We start from the raw sequence: 17,081 nt of genomic DNA on the forward strand, positions 1-17,081 counted from the left end.
ATACCAGGGCCCCTTCCAGGGCAAAGACGGCGGCCGCCCCAGTGCGCTCCAGGGGCTCCATGCGGCGGCGCCAGCGGCGGCGGCGGAAGGCGTCCGTCTTGCGAGGCTTGAGGTGAAACTTCCAGCCGAAAAGGGAGGCGTACTCCCACCCCTCGCCCTCCAGCTCCTCCTGCAGCGGCTGCCAAACAGACAGACAGACAGACCTAAATCGACCGGCACCCAGATGGACCGACAGAGACAGAGAGAGAGATGGGAGCAGGACAGGCCCCATCCTGAGTCCCCTAGTTTGGGGGTCAGGGGAAAGGACCAACAAATGGAGAGGGGGTTCAAAAAGAAACACTCTTCGGGCCGATCAATAAACATCCTCCCTAACCATAATGGGGTTTCCCTTAGGAGCCAGGGACAGGGACCACGATGGGAAGTGATGGAATAGCCCCCTTGACCGGGAGACCCTGAAAATTTGTGTTAGCCCAAGGCCCTGGGCCCAAAAGAAATCAGGCAGTTGAGTAGACGAGGCTCCAGCAGGGGGTAATTGGGAAATTCCACCTCCGCATCTTCAGAGTTCTCTGAGGGGGACCAGGGACCACCCACCCTGCCGACCTGCACTACTCTCCCAGTGTCCCCCAGCTCTCTCCTTCCAACTGGCTCCCACCCAGACTTCCATCTCCCGCCCCAGAGCTCGGGCCTATGGACAGCAGAGGAAGCCTCCTTCAGTCCATTCTCCTAGGCTGGCTAGCAGCCAAGGGACCCTCCTCCAGAAAGCCCCCCACTCCTGGATTCAGCGTGGCTCAGTAGGAAAGAGCACAGGCTTTGGAGTCAGAGATCATGGGTTCAAATCCCGGCTCTGCCAATTGTCAGCTGTGTGACTTTGGGCAAGTCACTTCACTTCTCTGGGCCTCAGTTACCTCATCTGGAAAATGGGGATGAAGACTGTGAGCCCACCGTGGGACAACCTGATCACCTTGTAACCTCCCCAGCACTTAGAACAGTGCTTTGCACCTAGTAAGCCTTAATAAATGCCATCATTATTATTATTATTATCCCACCTCTCCCCGATGTGTCAGCACCACACCTGGCCCTGATGACAATAATAATAATAATTATGATACTAGTTAAGGGCTTATTATGTGCCAAGCATTGTTCTAAGTACTGGGGTAGGTACAGGGTTCAAATCCCACCTCTGCCACTTGTCAGCAAAGTGACTTTGGGCAGGTCACTTAACTTCTCTGTGCCTCAGTTATCTCATCTGTAAGATGGGGATTAAGACTCTGAGCCCCATGTGAGACAACCTGATTACCTTGTATCTACCCGAGCGCTTAGTACAGTGCTTAGCACATAGTAAGCACTTAACAAATGCCATCATTTTATTATTATTATTACAGGTTAATCAGGTTGGACGCAATCCCTGTCCCACACGGGACTCATTCCACACTCAGATGTGGTAACTGATGCACAGAGAAGTAAAGTGACTTGTCCAAGGTCCCACAGCAGACGTGTGGCAGAGCCAAGATTAGAGCCCAGGTCCTTCCGACTCGACGCCAGTGCTCTGTCCCCATCAGCTCCCTGCCATCATCGCTGGACCTGGCTGTCAGGATGGGCGGCGGGTATGATCGGTAGGTGCGTTTGCCCCATCCCCACTTCCCAGGGTCTGGCCAGGTGGGAGGAGGGGTGGGCAGGGAAGGGGGTGGGCACCTTCCTGACGGCCTCCATCTGGTCAGGGCTCCTCCTGCGCAGTCGCACCCAACGCCGACGCCTGTTGACGTGGTACATCTTCTCGGCTGGGACCCAGTGTTTGGGCCTGCGGTCCGGGGGCACAGTCACGCCGTACTCCCACCCTGCGGGGGCGTGCAGAGTCTCGGCGGGGGGCCGGTGGGGACGGGCCCACCTTCCCCAGCCCCTCCCTCACCGTACCGGAGAAGGGGAGGAAGCCCCCCACCCCGCACCCCACCCCCACGGTACCTTGCTCATCCACGGCGCGGTTCAGATCAGTGCTCCACTCTTCATCTTCCCATTGCCAGCCCGGGGGGCACTCGATGTCATCTTTGGGGAGCACTCTCTCCCCGTTCTACAGAGACAGGCGGGGCTCAGAGACATAGACACAGAGATGGGCAGGGCTCAGAGACAGAGGTGGGGCTCAAAGGTGGAGACAGAGGCAGGCATGCTCAGAGACACAGACAAAGAGGTGGAGCAGGTAAAGAGGGAGAGAGAGAGCGAGAGGCCAAGAGACGGCAAAGGAGACAGACAACAAGAAGCAAACAGAATCAACGACAGAAAAACAAAAAGAGAGAGAAAGAGAGAAGCACAGAAATGGGACAGAAGAGACATAAAGAAAGAGGGAGGGAGGGAAGGGGTAGAACAAGAGAGAACGAGAAAGAGACAGACAGTCTCTGAACCCCATGTGGCGACAGAGACTGTGAAACTCTGCTCACTTTGTATACCCTAGTACACAGCACAGTGCTTGGCATACAGTAGGTGTTTCACCAATCCCAGAGTCATACTTCTCACGATTGGACGAAGCAGAGTGGACCCCCGCCCCCTCAATCCCGCAGGCAGACGGGGGCCGGGCGATCTCCCTCACCACATCCGTATAGGCCTCGCTCATGTGTATCCACTGGCCTCCGGGCAGGCGGGTCTGGTTCTCAAACACTTCCTCCACGAAGCTCAGGTGGCCCGCATCTGCATCGTGTAGGAGGCTGGGATGGGAGCAGCAGTGGCAACAGAAGGGAGAAGAGGAGAAGGAGGAAGAGGAGGAGGAGGAGGAGGAGGAAGAGAGAATAAAATGATCACACATACACACCTATAACTTCACCCTGGCTCCCCCAAGCCAGGAGCCACCGCTCCATCACCCCAGATCGGCCCCCGACCCCACATAATAATAATAATCATGGTATTTATTAAGCACTCACTATGTGTCAAGCACTGTTGTAAGCACTGGGGTGGATACAAATTAATCAGGTTGGACAAAGTCCCTGTTCCACACTGGGCTCACACTCTTAATCCCCATTTTTTACAGATGAGGCACAGAGAAGTAAAGTGACTTGCCCAGGGTCACACAGCAGACATGTGGCGGATTGAGGATTAGAACTCAGGTCCTTCTGACTCCCAAGCCTGTGCTCTATCCACTAAGCAATGCTGCTTCCCACTAAGCCACGCTGCTTCTCCACATCCTCTTCCCTCTCCCCTGCCACATTCCTGGAGGCAGGGAGATGGACCAGTTGACCTCAAGAGGCCCACGGCTGTGCTGGGAGTTCCCTTTTTAACTGAGTTTTGGACAAATGTTCCTAAAGCAGGGAAGGGAGAGGAATACAGAGGCACTTCTCCGTTGTTTGCACCTCAGACCTCACATCTTCCCTTCCCCAGCCCACCCAGACTACGGTAATTTCACCGGTTGTCGCTGCTGCCGGGCACTTGGGGAGGAGCAGAGGGAAGACGGGCTGCTCTTCAGAGCCCACCAAAGGCCGATAACAAACAGTGAACACCACGGGCCCAAAGGGTGATCTGCGGTAAATCAATGATCTCTGTTCAGTTATAGATTTGTCCACAGAAAAGAGAGAACTCCTGACCCCTGTCCTCAACTCTACCACCCAACCCTGCCCCCCAATCTCACTCATCCCAAACTGACCCCTGACCCTAACCTAACCCTTAATCCTCAGTCCCCACAGCGACCCTAACCCTAACTCTATTCCAGACCCAGGATCCCGACTTAACACATAAACCTTACCCCCATCCAACCTCACCACCCAAACCCTGATCCCACACCCAGATCTCACCCTCAATCCAGGAGGGAGGAGGAGAAAGGAAGGAAGAAAGAGGTCACGGACAGGAATAATCACCATGATCATGATAATAATAGTGTTATTTGTTAAGCACTTACTATGTGCTGGGGAAGACGGAGACGGGAAAATCAGGATGAACACAATCCCTGTCCCACCTGGGGATCACAGTCTTCGGGGAAGGGAGAACAGGCATTGAACCCCCATTTTACAGATGAGAAAACTGAGGCCCGGGGAAGTGAAGTGACTTGCCCAGGGTCATACGGCAGGCAGGTGGCAGAGGCAGGATTAGAACCCAGGTCCTCTGACGCCCAGGCCCGTGCTCTTTCCGCTAGACTGCGGCTGCCTCTAGGTGGCCAAGTGAAGAGAGTGAATGGCAACAGGAGGGAGCTGAGCAAAGAGGAGGAGGAAGAGGGGAAAGAGGAGGACAGGAGCAGGGGGCTGGGAGAGAGAAGTCGGGAAGGAGGGGAGGGAGAGGGGTGGTGGCCGGCCGGGTGAAGACGTTCAGCTCGGGCTACTCACGTCTTCTCGGGGCAGATGAACCAGTCCCCGGACCAGGCCCAGCCGGCGGAGGGCCTGAAGCTGTCCTTGGGAAGTTTGATCCTGCCCGTGACGTCCGTGAACTTCGGGTAGGTGAGGCCCGTTGTGCCCCAGTTGCCCACCAGGGCCAGCTTAGTCTGGTTTTCGTACTGCACGAGGGGACAGAGCAGGAGGGACGGACAGAGGGACCGAGGGAGGGGCGGAGATGGCTGGGCTGGAGGGTCTTTCCTCAGAGACAAAGCTGCCCGAATGCTGCTCCGGACAGTGGAGCCTCAGACTGTTCATTCATTCAATCAATCATTCAGCCGTATTTATTAAGCGCTTACTGTGTACAGAGCACTGTACTAAGTGCTTGGAAGAGTGTATGACAACAATAAACAGTCACATTCCCTGTCCGCAACAATCTTACAGTCTAGAGGCGGGAGGCAGACATCAATGCAAATAAATAAAATGACAGATATGTACATAAGGGGTGTGGGGCTGGGAGGGGGGAAGAGCAAACGGAACAAATCAAGGTGATGCAGAAAGGAGGGGAAGATGAGGAAAAACGGGGCTTAATTTGGGAAGGCCTCTTGGAAGAGATGTGCCTTCAATAAGCCTTTGAAGTGGGGGAAAGAAATTATCTGTAATTGCTTATTGCCAGTAGGGCCCAGGGCTTAACTACTGCCCCATCGTTCTCAAATTATATATATATATATATATATAAACACTTTATATATATATAAACACTTCCTTTCTTGCTCTCAGAAAAATGCATTTCAGCATCTTTAGACCCTGTGCTCCTTGTGAGCTGGGGACTTGTCATCCAACTCTGTTATAGTGTACTCTCCTGAGCGCTCTGCACACAGTAAGCACTCAATAAATACGACAGATTGGTTGACTGATCTTTATGGCTATCAAAGTATTGTATTTAAGCAGCTTATTTTCTTGATCTCAGAAAACTGTATCTCAGCACCTTTATGCTTCTTGGATTACACTTTCTTTTTTTAAAAAAAACTGTCTCTCAGAATCTTTATGCTTCTTGGACTACACTTTCTTTTATTAAAAAATGGCATTCGTTAAGCCCTTACTATGTGCCAAACACTGTCTTAAGTATTGGAGTAGATATGAGTCAATCAGGATACAGTCCCTGTACTACATGGGGCTCGCAGCCTAAGTAGAGAGAACAGGTTTTAAACCCCCATTTTATGGATTAGGAAACTGAGGCACAGAGAAGTTAAGTGACATGCCCAAGGACACACAGCAGGCAAATGGCAGAGCCTGAATTAGAACCCAGGTTCTCTGACCCCCCCAGTCCCGTGTTCTTTCCTCTAAAGGCAATTTCTCAGTCAACTGTATTTAATCACCTTACTTTCTAGCTCTCAGAAAACTGTATTTCAACATCTTACCCTATGGTTCTCGGACTATTGTTTGCAAGCGACTTTTGAGTTCTCAGAGCACCATGTCTCTCTTCAAGCCACTAAACTTTCTGGTTCTCTGCTTGCTGTCACATAGTCAAGGCAATCGTATTTATTGGGTGCTTACTGTGTGCAAAGTGCTCTACCTTGGGAGAGTACCATGTAACAATATAACATACATTCCTTCGCTCTGGATTTTATCTACCTAGGATGGGATTCCCTCTTCTTTTCTGCCCATTTGTTTGGGACACAGTGGGAGGGAGATGCAGGAGAGGTGGAGGGAAGGAGGAGAGGAGGCCAGAGTGGACTGGAAGCGGGCAAGACAGGATCAGAACTCACGGTCTCGGCGAAGACAGAGAGTTTCCCCTCTGCAAACTTGTTAAATTCCTTTTCGTCCACAGAAAGTCCAAGCCAGAGCTGAACCCGCACCTGGGCCGGTACCTTGGAGTCACTGGTCCCCTCCATCGGGTACTGGGGAACACAGTAGAGATAAGAGACAGGGAAATAGCATAATAAATAATAATTGTGGTATTTGTTAAGTGCTTACTATGTGCCAGGCACTGTACTAAGCACAGGGGTGGATACAAGCAAATCGGTCCCTGTCCCACGTGGGGCTCACAGTCTCAATCCCCATTTTACAGACGAGGGAACTGAGGCACAGAGAAGTTAGAATGTGAGCTCCGTGGGGGACTGATTATCCTGTCTCCACCCCAGAGCTTAGTACAGTGCCTGGCACATAGTAAGAGCTTAACAAATACCACAGTGAAGTAGGGAGGAGAATAGGTATTGAATTTCCATTTTATGGATGAGGGAACTGAGGCCCAAAGAAGTCAAGTGACTTGCCCCAGGCCACACAGCAGGCAAGTAGCAGAGCTGGGATTAGAACCCAGGCCAGGCCTGTGGCCAAGCTGCTTCTGAACAGGAAGCCCTGTACTAAACACCCACCTACTGTGTGTGGAGCAGTGTACTAGGCTTCTACTGTGTGCAGAGCACTATTCTGAGTATCTACTATATGCAGAACACTGTACTGAGCACCCTCTGTGTGCAGAGGCCTGTACTGTGTATGTACTACATAGGGAACATTGTACTGAGTACTTACTTCATATGGAAGACAGTACTGAGCACCTACTGTGTGTGAAGCATTGTACTAAACACCTACTATGTATGGAGCACTGTACTGAACTCCTACTTTGTACTGAGCTCCTCCAAGCTGCAAAGCACTGTGTCCAAGCTCCTACTGTGGGCAGAATACTGTCCCGAGCATCTACTGTGTGTGGCACACTATACTGAGCTCCTAATACTGTACTGAGCACTTACTGCTCCCCTCTCTGGTAACACTCTATCCACACTATGGATGAAACCCCTCCCCGGAACCCAGCCCCTTCCCCTCCCATCTCTTGGCCTTGGCCTCATTTTACTTGTACATATTTATTCTATTTTATTTTGTTAATATGTTTTGTTTTGTTGTCTGTCTCCCCCTCCTAGACTGTGAGCCCACTGTTGGGTAGGGACCGTCTCAATATGTTGCCAACCTGGACGGACTTCCCAAGCGCTTAGTACAGTGCTCTGCACACAGTAAGCGCTCAATAAATACGATTGAATGAATGAAATGGCCCGCTACTGACTCACAGCCTAGTGTGTCCAGTGGCCCAGCCTCCCTCCTCTGGCCACCATCCCCCCCACCCTCCAACCCCATCGCTGCTCAAGGCTGCCTCCTCCAGAAAGCCTTCCAGGATTCTCTTCACCGCCCCCCTGCCTGCCCATGTTGGCCAGGACCCCACCCCTCCCCATCCTGTCCCAGCAGCTGCTGTTGGGCCTTGAGACCCCTTTCCAGGATCCATCCAAAAACAGATTCTGGTTCCCTCCCAACTGAGCCACCAACCCTGCTTCTATGGGATCTCCCGAGACTGCAGTGTGTAATACAGTGCTCTGCACACAGCATGCACTCAATAAATACCACTGATTGATTGGGGGCTTGGGAGCAAGCCAAAGGGGAAAGGGCAAATGCTCTTTGTGGGCAGGGAATGTGTCAACCAATTCTGCTGTACTGTAGTCTCCCAAGCATTCAGTACAGTGCTCTGCACACACTAAATGTTCACTAAATCCCATTGGACAAAGTGGCCAATCACTCCTCAGCAATGGGAAGTCCTCCCTTGGGCCTAACCTAAATCCCTCTTGCTGCAAGCAGAGCCCCTCCGATGGGTCCTTGAGGCCCTCCCTCCTCCGAGGTGGAAGCTTGCGGGCCCTTCGGCCCCCAAACATCAGCTCCCCGAGGGAGGGAGAATCCCCCTACCCACTCCGCTCCCCAAAGTCAGCCCAAAATTGCAATGGGCTACACTGAGCACTTTTTGGCATCAGATCAGGACGGAGGCAGGGCAGGAGGTCGGCTGGGGGGCACAGAAGTAAGAAGGAAAGTTGGCTCTAGGGGGGAGCGGGAAGTGAGTTGCCGATCTCACTTGCCACACTTCTCTGGCCCTGCTCCCTCCATGCTAGCCCAGCCCAGCCAGCCCAGAGTACAATACAACAGAGTTGGTAGACATGTTCCCTGGACACACGAGTTTACAACCTAGAGGGGATGGCAGAAGTTAATATAAATCAATAATTTATAATGTAATAGTAATGGTATTTGTTAAGCGCTTACTATGTGCCAGGCACTGGGGTGGATACAAACAAATCAGGTTGGATACAGTACCTGTCCTGCCTAGGGCTCACAGTCTTATTCCTCATTTAACAGATGAGGTAACTGAGGCCCAGACAAGTGAAGTGACTTGCCTAAGGTCACACAGCAGAGTGGAAGAGCCGGGATTAGAACTCAAGACATTCAGACTCCCAGGCCCGTGCTGTATCTACTACACAATGCTGCTTCCCCTACTATAATAATATTCCCCTAATATAATATTATTTATTATAGTTATGTCCGTAAGTGCTGTGGGGCTGAGGGTGGGGTGAATACGAAATGCCCAAAGGTCACAGATCCAAGTACGTAGATGACACAGACTGTAAAGTCACTGTGGGCAGGGAATGTGTCTACCAACTCTACTATATTGTACTCTCCCAAGCACTTAGTACAGCGCTCTGCACACCGTGAGTGTTTAACAAATATGATTGACTAATTAAGAGGGAGCTGGGGAAAAGGGGGCTTAACTGGGAAGGCCCCTTGGAGGAGATGTGACCTTAATAAGGCTTTTAAAATGGGAAGAGCAGTCGTCTGGTATATATGAATGGGAAGGGAATTCCGGGCCAAAGCAGATTCAGGGCAGGTACAGGATAATCAGGATGGTCCCGGGGGAGTTTAAGGGATTATTCAGAAAATGGGGTACCTATGAGCCAGCAGCAGGGGGATGGGGGGGGATTATCCAGTTTCTGGGATCATCCAGTGCAGAGACTACTGAGGACCCCCTCATTTCTCCTCCCCCCTCAGGCCTTCAGGCATCTCACCAGTAGCTAGAAGAGGAAACATTTGGGATTTGCCCTTTGTGAGTCAGTCCTGTGAGTAGGCTGGGGTGCGGGGACGGGGAAGGAGGTGGTTGAGGCTGTTGACGGAGCTGAGGTTTGGGGATTTGCCGTGGATTCGGGGATTCTCTCCCTGTCCCCCGTGACCCTGGCTGGACTTGACCCACCCAAGATAGGGAAGTGGGTTTCCATGGCAGTTCCTGACCACTTCAACCACATACTTTCTAGTGGAAAAATAAATAAATAAAGCAGTGGCCTGGTCTTGCATTTTCCTTCTCTATTAATCAGAGAGCGTCCTGACCACGCTCCTTCTCTCTTGGCACTCCATGACCACAGCCTCCTTCTCGTGACCTCTGCTCCTCTCTGGGTGGGTGGGGACAGGAAGGTGACTCTTTAAGCCACCTTTGCAGTTAATCTGATGGTATTTACCAGCCCACCAGGCATGGCTGTCTGTTCTCCCCACGCTGGTCTCCTTGTCTTGGACAAAGTGAGGACATTACTTGTCCTTCTCCTTTGGCATCCTGGGCCTTCAGGGGCTTGGACTGGAAGTGCCACGACCAGATCCCCTCTGCCCACCCCATCACACCGAGAGTAGCCATGGTTCCCCCTAAACCTCCAGGCCCCGATCCCTGAGGGGATGGCAGAAAGTTCCATCACGGGACCTCTTTCTTCCTTCCAGGAGGCCACGCACCTTCATGTAGAGGGTCTGCAGTTTGCCACAGTCTCTGCCGCAGTAGCGGGATCCGGCCCTGGAGTAGAGGAGTCGGTGGGCAGGCAGACGGTGGTAGGCCAAGCGCTGGTCTCCCTGGAGCAGCCAGATCACGACGTCCGGCAGGCTGCCCTGAGGCTGGGCGAGGACAGCAAGAGAAATGGGCATGGTGAATGGTGGACTGGCTGGGAAACCTTTCCCCCTCCCCATGCCCCTGGCCCTGCTAAGGACAGGGAATGTGTCTGTTTATTGATATATTGTACCCTCCCAAGTGCTTAGTAGAGTGCCTTGCACACAGTAAGTGCTCAATAAATACAATTGAATGAATGAACGAATGCCAGGCCATTGCAGGGATCCACCTCACTCCCACCCCATCACACCACAAGGCAGATAGGAATCCATTAGGTGGGGTGAGTACCGGGGCAGAACTGCTAGGTTGTCTGCCTTCCCTGGGCTGTTGCGCTCTTGCCCCGGACTGTGGAGGCGTCCCCAGACACACGGATATACGTGTGTACAGACACACACACATGCACACACACAAACACACCAGCAGAATGTGTGCAGGGAGGGGTCAAAGGGATGGGGCAGACCCTGGGCACAGACCAGGGCTAGCTGAAGGAAAAGCAAGCCAACTCAACATAAAGCATCATAGGAGTTGGGACACCCAGAAACCCACTTCTCCCTTACTGGGGATTCTCCCCTCTCATCAGGACTCCGATCGGCTCTGGAGCAGAATGTCAGGAGACCCCCCTCATCCTTCTGGGCACCAGAAAGCGCAGGGGACACAACACAAGGTAAACCTCGGGGTCTCCATTACCCAGACCTCTGTCCCTGCCTGTCTGTCTGCCCACCAGCCTCCTCCAGTCTGTCTACCGGTTTGTCTGTCTGCCTGACTGTCTGTCTGTCACAGTCTGCTGGTCTACCTGTCTGTCGCTCTGTCAGTCTCTCTACCTCTCACAGTCTGCCTGCCTGTCTGTCTTTCTGTCTCTGTCTGTCTGCCATGGTCTGTCTACCACGGTCTGTACCTCTGGGGGAGTCCAGCTAGAGACAGCTTTTTCGGAAAAGAAATGTCCTTTGGGGAGATTCCTGTCTGGACAGGATTGGAGACACGGAGAGGAAAGAAGGGAGGGAACGCATCTACCAACTCTGTTCTATTGTACTCTCCCAAGTGCTTAGGACAGCCCTCTGCACCCAGTAAGCACTCAATATATGTTGCGCTGATGATGAGGATGAAGGAGGGAGGGAGGGGGAGACAGGGAGGCACGGGCAGGGTGGGGCAGCCCAGTCACCTCTTCGACCAGAGCCCGGAGGTGCATTAGCCAGTCGTCAGCGTGGTCCAGCAACCCCTGCAACCCCTGCGGCCCCTGCAGCCCAGAGTCCAGTTCCTGACGCAGCTGCAGAGCCTCCTGCACAATGTGGTCCAGCCGCTGCCGGCGCGCGCGGTAACGGTGATGGTCAAGCTGGGTGGCCGATGGCTTGTCCTGCACGTCCACCAGCGGCTGGCTGGGCATCAGGGGGAGGGAGGAGACGTGCACATTCAGCCCCGCCCCCGCTGGACCCCCCTTCACCCACACCCACCCAAGCCCAGGCCATGCACCTGGGACCTGCAAGGGGACGTGGGAAACTCTCCAGTCATCCCAGAGAGGCCTGTAGGGCCCAAGTCAGGAGGCTCAGACCCCTTTCCCCCCCTAGGACCTTCCTAAAATTCCCACTCCTCCCACCTCCAGCCCTCCCAACCAGTCACAACACTCTGCCCACAGTGCTCTGGGCGCGGGAGGTGCCCCGTAGAGCACTCTGCACGTAGTAGGCACCCTGTAATATGCTCAAGAATCACGAACGTGGCTGCCCCACACTGCTAATAAGTGGAGAAGCGGGATTTTTAAGAAGCTATTTTCTATTCTTTAATTCCACTGCATCCCACCTGATTATATTGTATCAACCCCAGTGCTTAGCACAATAAGCACTTACCTAATAACCCCCCTCCAGACTGTAAACTCATTTTGGGCAGGGAATGTGTCTGTTTATTGTTGTAGTGTAGCCTCCCAAGTGCTTTAGTACAGTGCTCTGCACACAGTAAGCGCTCAATAAATACGACTGAATGAAGGATCAATATTATTATCATAATCAAAAGGCTGGGCTGGGGTGGGGCTGGACCGGGGCGGGGATTGTGGAGGAGACTTGAGTCGAGCTGGGGCAAAGCTGGGAGCCTCCCTGGAATGAGACTCACAACTCTCCCCTGTCTCACAAACCCATAACCTTGGCATTATCTTCAACTCATCTCTCATTCAACCCACATATTCAATCTGTCACCAAATCCTGTCGGTTCAACCTTCACAACATCGCTAAAATCTACCCTTTCCTCTGCATCCAAACTACTACCACGTTAATCTAAGCACTTATCCTTTCTTGCCTGAATACTGCATCGGCCTCCTTGCTGACCTCCCTGCCTCCCGTCTCTCCCCACTCCAGTCCATACTTCACTCTACTGCCCAGTTCATTTGTGTACAAAACCATTCAGTCCACTCCTCAAGAAACTCCGGTGGTTGCCCATCCATCTCCCCACATATCCACATATCCACATATCCACAATATATTTATGCATATTAATGCCTGTCTTCCCCTCTGTGCTGTAGGGCAGGGTACAGGTCTATAAACTCTGTTATACCGTACTTTCCTAAGTGCCCAGTACAGTGCTCTGAACCCAATAAGCGCTCAATAAATACGATTGATTGCCGAGTACTTTGAAATCATACGAGCAAATCTCTCTCGGGCCTTTATCAGTCTCTCTTTGTCTCTACGCCTCCTGTCTCTCTGTATCTCTGTCTATGTCTTTATGTTCCCCCTGGCTCACCAGTCCTCTAGCCCTTCCCCACCATCTCTCTGTCTCTGTGTCTGTCTTTCTGTCTCTGTTCCTCAGGAAGACTGCCCCCCCATCTGTCTCCCCGTCTGTCTGTCTCTCTCTCTCTCTCTTTCTGTCTCTGTCTGTTCATCTGGAAGGCCGTCCAGGCCCTAGGCCCACCCCTGCATATGTCTCTATGTCTGTCTATGAGAAGCAGCATGGCTTAGTGGAAAGAGCGCGGACTTGGGAGTCAGAGGTCATGGGTTCTAATTCTCACTCTGCCTCTTGTCAGCTGTGCAGCTTTGGGCAAGTCACTTAACTTCTCTGTGCCTCAGTTACCTCCTCTGTAAAAGGGGGAATAAGACTGTGAGCCCCCCGTGGGACAACCTGATTACCTTGTATTTACCCCAGTGCTTAGGACAGTGCTGGCATGTAGTAAGCGCTTAACAAATACCATTATTATAATTATAATTATTATCTCTCTGTCTCTATCTCTGACTGTTTGTCTGGAAGGCTGTCCAGGACCCAGCCCCTGTCTCTCTATCTCTCTCTCTGTCTCTGTTCATCTGGAAGGCTGTTCAGGCCACCACCCACATCTGTCCCTCTCTGTGTCTTTGTCTCTGTCTCTGTCTGTTCGTCTGGAAGTCCATCCAGACTCCAGCCCCACCCATTCCCATATAGCCCTCTCTGTCTCTCTCTGTCTCTGTCCGTCAGTCTGGAAGGCCATCCAGCCCTGATCCGGCCCCCCGTCTGTCTCTCTCTGTGTCTCTCTGTCTCTGCCTGTTCATCTGGAAGTCTGTCCGGGCCCCGGCCCCAGCTCCGCGGGATTTGATTTTCGGCCAACGCTCCCCAGTTATGCGGAAGCCACGGCTGCCGGGAGGCGAGGCGGCCCCAGCCGGCCCCAGCCAGCCCTGCGCCGGCCCCTCTGGTTTGGCAGTCCTGAGGAACGACATTTTTCCTGTTATTTTTTTTAATTGAATTTTTTTGTAGGGGGACAGGGGAGGGGGATATCCCGTCTGGGGGAACCGTAAGCCCACGGCCCCTGCCTGGGGCACGTTTGGCCCAGCCGGGCCGGGGGAGATTGATGGCTCTGGAGGAGGGTCGGGGGGGAGCTCGGGCTGCTGGGGGCCGAGGGCCCAGGGATTTCCCGGGGATCACACCCCAAGAGGTCGTCAGGGCAGCGCCACTCCTGGGCCCTTAGTGCCCACAACTGTGGCAGTCGCAGCTGCCACAGGAGCAGGGGAGCGCTGCAACCACAGGAGTTGGGGTGGGCAAGCTGCAGGAGCAGGGGGAGGGCATGCTGCAGCCACAGAAGGAGGGAGGGGGAGTTGCAGCCAAAGCATAAGGTGGGTGGGGAGGGCCGGGCTGGGGCCAGGAGGGGAAACCAGGACCACCACGTAGCTTGGACTGGAGCTTTTCGAGGAGGAGGGGAGCAGAGCCGCAGCTTCCAATGTCAACAGCCAGTGCCCGACCTCCTCCCCACCCCCGGCCTGGCCCCCCATTCCACGGCCTCCTCCAGGCTCCAGCCTCCCCCAAAACTTCGGCCTCACTAATGGCGGACATAAACCCAAGGTGGTGGAGGCTGGGAAAGGGGGCAGGAGAGGCTAAGCACGAGAGAGGTCAAGTGCCTTCTCTTCTCCTGCCAACCCACCCACAGTGTGAGGGTGTGTGTGTGTGTGTGTTTGCGTGTGTGCATCCTGTGTCTCCCCCCACCCCGCATCACACTGGCAGCCCCCTGAGGGCAGGGACCATGCCTCTTCCTCCCTCTGGCCTTTTCCTAAAAGATTTCCAGGCAAGAAGGTAAACAAGTTCACATCAGAGGCAACTGAACCAAGATATGGTTCCAATCAATCGGCGGTATTTATTGAGCACCTTCTGTGTGCAGAATAGCATACTACATGCTCGGGAGGGACCAGTATAATGCAGCTGGTAGACATGATCCCTGTCTTTGAGGAGCTTAGAGACCAGCAGGGAGGCAGACACTAACTTTTCTGGCCCAAAGCACCGTCAGTCCCCATATCTGTCATGGGTTGAAATCCCAGCTCCGCCAATTGTCAGCTGCATGACTTTGGGCAAGTCACTTAACTTCTCTGTGCCTCGGTTCCCTCATCTGTAAAATGGGGATTAAGACTGTGAGCCCTCCATGGGACAACCTGATCACCTTGTAACCTCCCCAGTGCTTAGAACAGTGCTTTGCACATAGCGTTTAATAAATGCCATCATCATTATTATTATCTGTCACCACACAACCCCTGGAGAGAGCGAAGCAGGGCAGGAATGGAGAAACTGAAACCCAGAGAGTTCTAGCAACCTGACCTGGGTCACACAGCAGATCAGTGGCCAAGACAGCACAAGGACTGAGCTTTCATGACTCCTGTGGTCGGCTCAGACAGTTCCCGGTCAGCCCCAGCTCAGCGTGCCCAGGACACAGACCCTTGGAAGACACAGGGGAGTGGGATGACTTAGGGTCTGGGACCCCTACTCTGGGTCACCGGGGGGCAGGGACTCCTTCCAGGGCCAGTTAATGCTGCAGTTGTACCATTGCCAAGCCAGCTTCTGGCTCTCAGCCTCTTACTGACTCCTACAGCTAGGCCCGACCCCCCGGCCAGAAGGAGGCCAGGAAGAGGGTCTGCAGAGCATTTTGGTCCCACTCAGCAGCTGTCCCTGTGGCCCCAGACCCCAGGACCGACCTCCCCCTTCTTCAGATGTCTCCCAGGCCAGGAGGATGGCACTGCAGAGGGACAGTGAAGCCCCAGAGTGCTCCCTGGAGCTGGGATATGGGCACTTAGGGGCAGGGACATGGGCGCTGGGAGCAACTGAAGCTTCCGTCAGCCACGTGGTGCTTCAGAATCCCTCTCTCCACGGTGGTGGGGGGGGAGGTACCGTTTCATTAGATGATTTCAAAGGCGCCATCCAGCACTCTACACCCACTGGATGACCAGTTCAACTGCTCTACATGCAGTGGATATCCAGAAGAGCACTCTATGGACAATGGATATACAGTTCAGTGCTCTACCCACTGTAGGCATTCAGTCAGTCGGTCAGTCATTCGTATTTATTGATCACTTACTGTGTGCAGAGCTCTTTACTAAGCACTCGAGAGAGTACACTATAACACATTCCCTGCCCACAATAAGCTTACAGTCTAGAGAGGACGGCCATCTGAATACAGTAGACAATGATGATGATTGTCATGGTACTTGTTAAGCGCTTACTATGTGCCAAATGCTGTTCCAAGCACTGGGGTAGATGTGAGTTAATTAGATTGGACCCAATCCCAGTCCCAAAAGAGGCTCACAATCTAAGTAGGAGGGAGGAAGATTTAATCCCCATTTTACAGATGAGGAAACTGAGGCACAGAGAAGTTAAGTGACTTGCCCGTGGTCACACAATGGACACATGGCAGGGTGAGGATTAGAACCCAGGTCCTCTGATACCCCGGCTTGTGCTCCTTCCACTAGGCCATGCTGCTTCCCCTACACAGTGCTCTTCTCACAGTGGACACCCAGTACACTGCTTTGCACACGGAAGGTACAATGGTCTGCTCACAAAAAGCAACCAGGAGAGTCCTTAGTACAGTGCTCTTCACACAGAAGGCTTTCTGAATAGTTCTGTACACTCGGAGGCTGTCCTATGAAGCACTGAATAGAACACAGAACACAGAAAGTGTTTAGTACTGTGTTCTGCACTTGGCTCTCGACACAGTGCTCTGAATCCAAAAAGCGCTCAGTACAGTGCTCTGCACTTCAAAGCGGTCCTGTACAGTGCTTCACATGCGATTCCTGCCTTTGGACTCTCCCTCTCAAACACTCCCAGGAATCCTAAACTTAGACTCCCAGGGTTCTAGAGTTGGGTGGGAACCTCTGGGAGGAAAGGGGAGGGATTGGGGGTCATCTGGCATCATGGATAGAGCACGCCTCTGGGCATCAGAGGGTCAAGGGCTCTAATTCCGGCTCCCCCACATGTCTGCTGTGTGACCTTAAGCAGCTCACGTCACTTCTCGGGGCCCCAGTTACATCATCTGTAAAATGGAGATGAGATTGTGAGCCCCACGTGGGACAAGGCCTGTGTCCAACCCAATTTGCTTGTATGCACACCAAGGCTTAGTACAGTGCTTGGCACATAGTAAAAACTTAATAAATACCATTATTATTATTGCTATTATTATTATCTGGCCCAGGCTCCTGCCTCCACCAACATCTAAACATTCTATTCTGTCTTTAAAGATTCCTTTCCTTTACCCCAGGGAAGTATTGGCTGATTTTAAAAAGTTGGAAGAAAAGAGATACGGGCTGGAACTTATTTACAAGGCCAGTTTAAAAGTTCAAAGATGCCCAATTTCGGAAACCCTCCAGCTGAGCCTTGGGAAG

General features: G+C 52.8%; 1 protein-coding gene across 11 annotated transcripts in view; it reads right to left on the reverse strand.

Moving 5' to 3' along the window:
* DYSF (dysferlin) overlaps positions 1-17,081 on the reverse strand; it is a 157,711-nt gene that overhangs the window by 87,594 nt on the left and 53,036 nt on the right. For all 11 annotated transcript variants that reach the window (XM_038744614.1, XM_038744611.1, XM_038744609.1 and 8 more), the window contains 8 exons: positions 11,162-11,375; positions 9,855-10,010; positions 6,050-6,181; positions 4,296-4,462; positions 2,579-2,693; positions 1,960-2,065; positions 1,693-1,835; positions 5-178 (listed from right to left, as the gene is read on the reverse strand). In XM_038744614.1, coding sequence (XP_038600542.1) covers positions 5-178; positions 1,693-1,835; positions 1,960-2,065; positions 2,579-2,693; positions 4,296-4,462; positions 6,050-6,181; positions 9,855-10,010; positions 11,162-11,375 — 1,207 coding nt within the window. The remainder of the gene's footprint in view (positions 1-4; positions 179-1,692; positions 1,836-1,959; positions 2,066-2,578; positions 2,694-4,295; positions 4,463-6,049; positions 6,182-9,854; positions 10,011-11,161; positions 11,376-17,081) is intronic.

This window comes from Tachyglossus aculeatus, chromosome 4 (assembly GCF_015852505.1).
Source record: "Tachyglossus aculeatus isolate mTacAcu1 chromosome 4, mTacAcu1.pri, whole genome shotgun sequence".
Taxonomy (NCBI): Eukaryota; Metazoa; Chordata; class Mammalia; order Monotremata; family Tachyglossidae; genus Tachyglossus; species Tachyglossus aculeatus.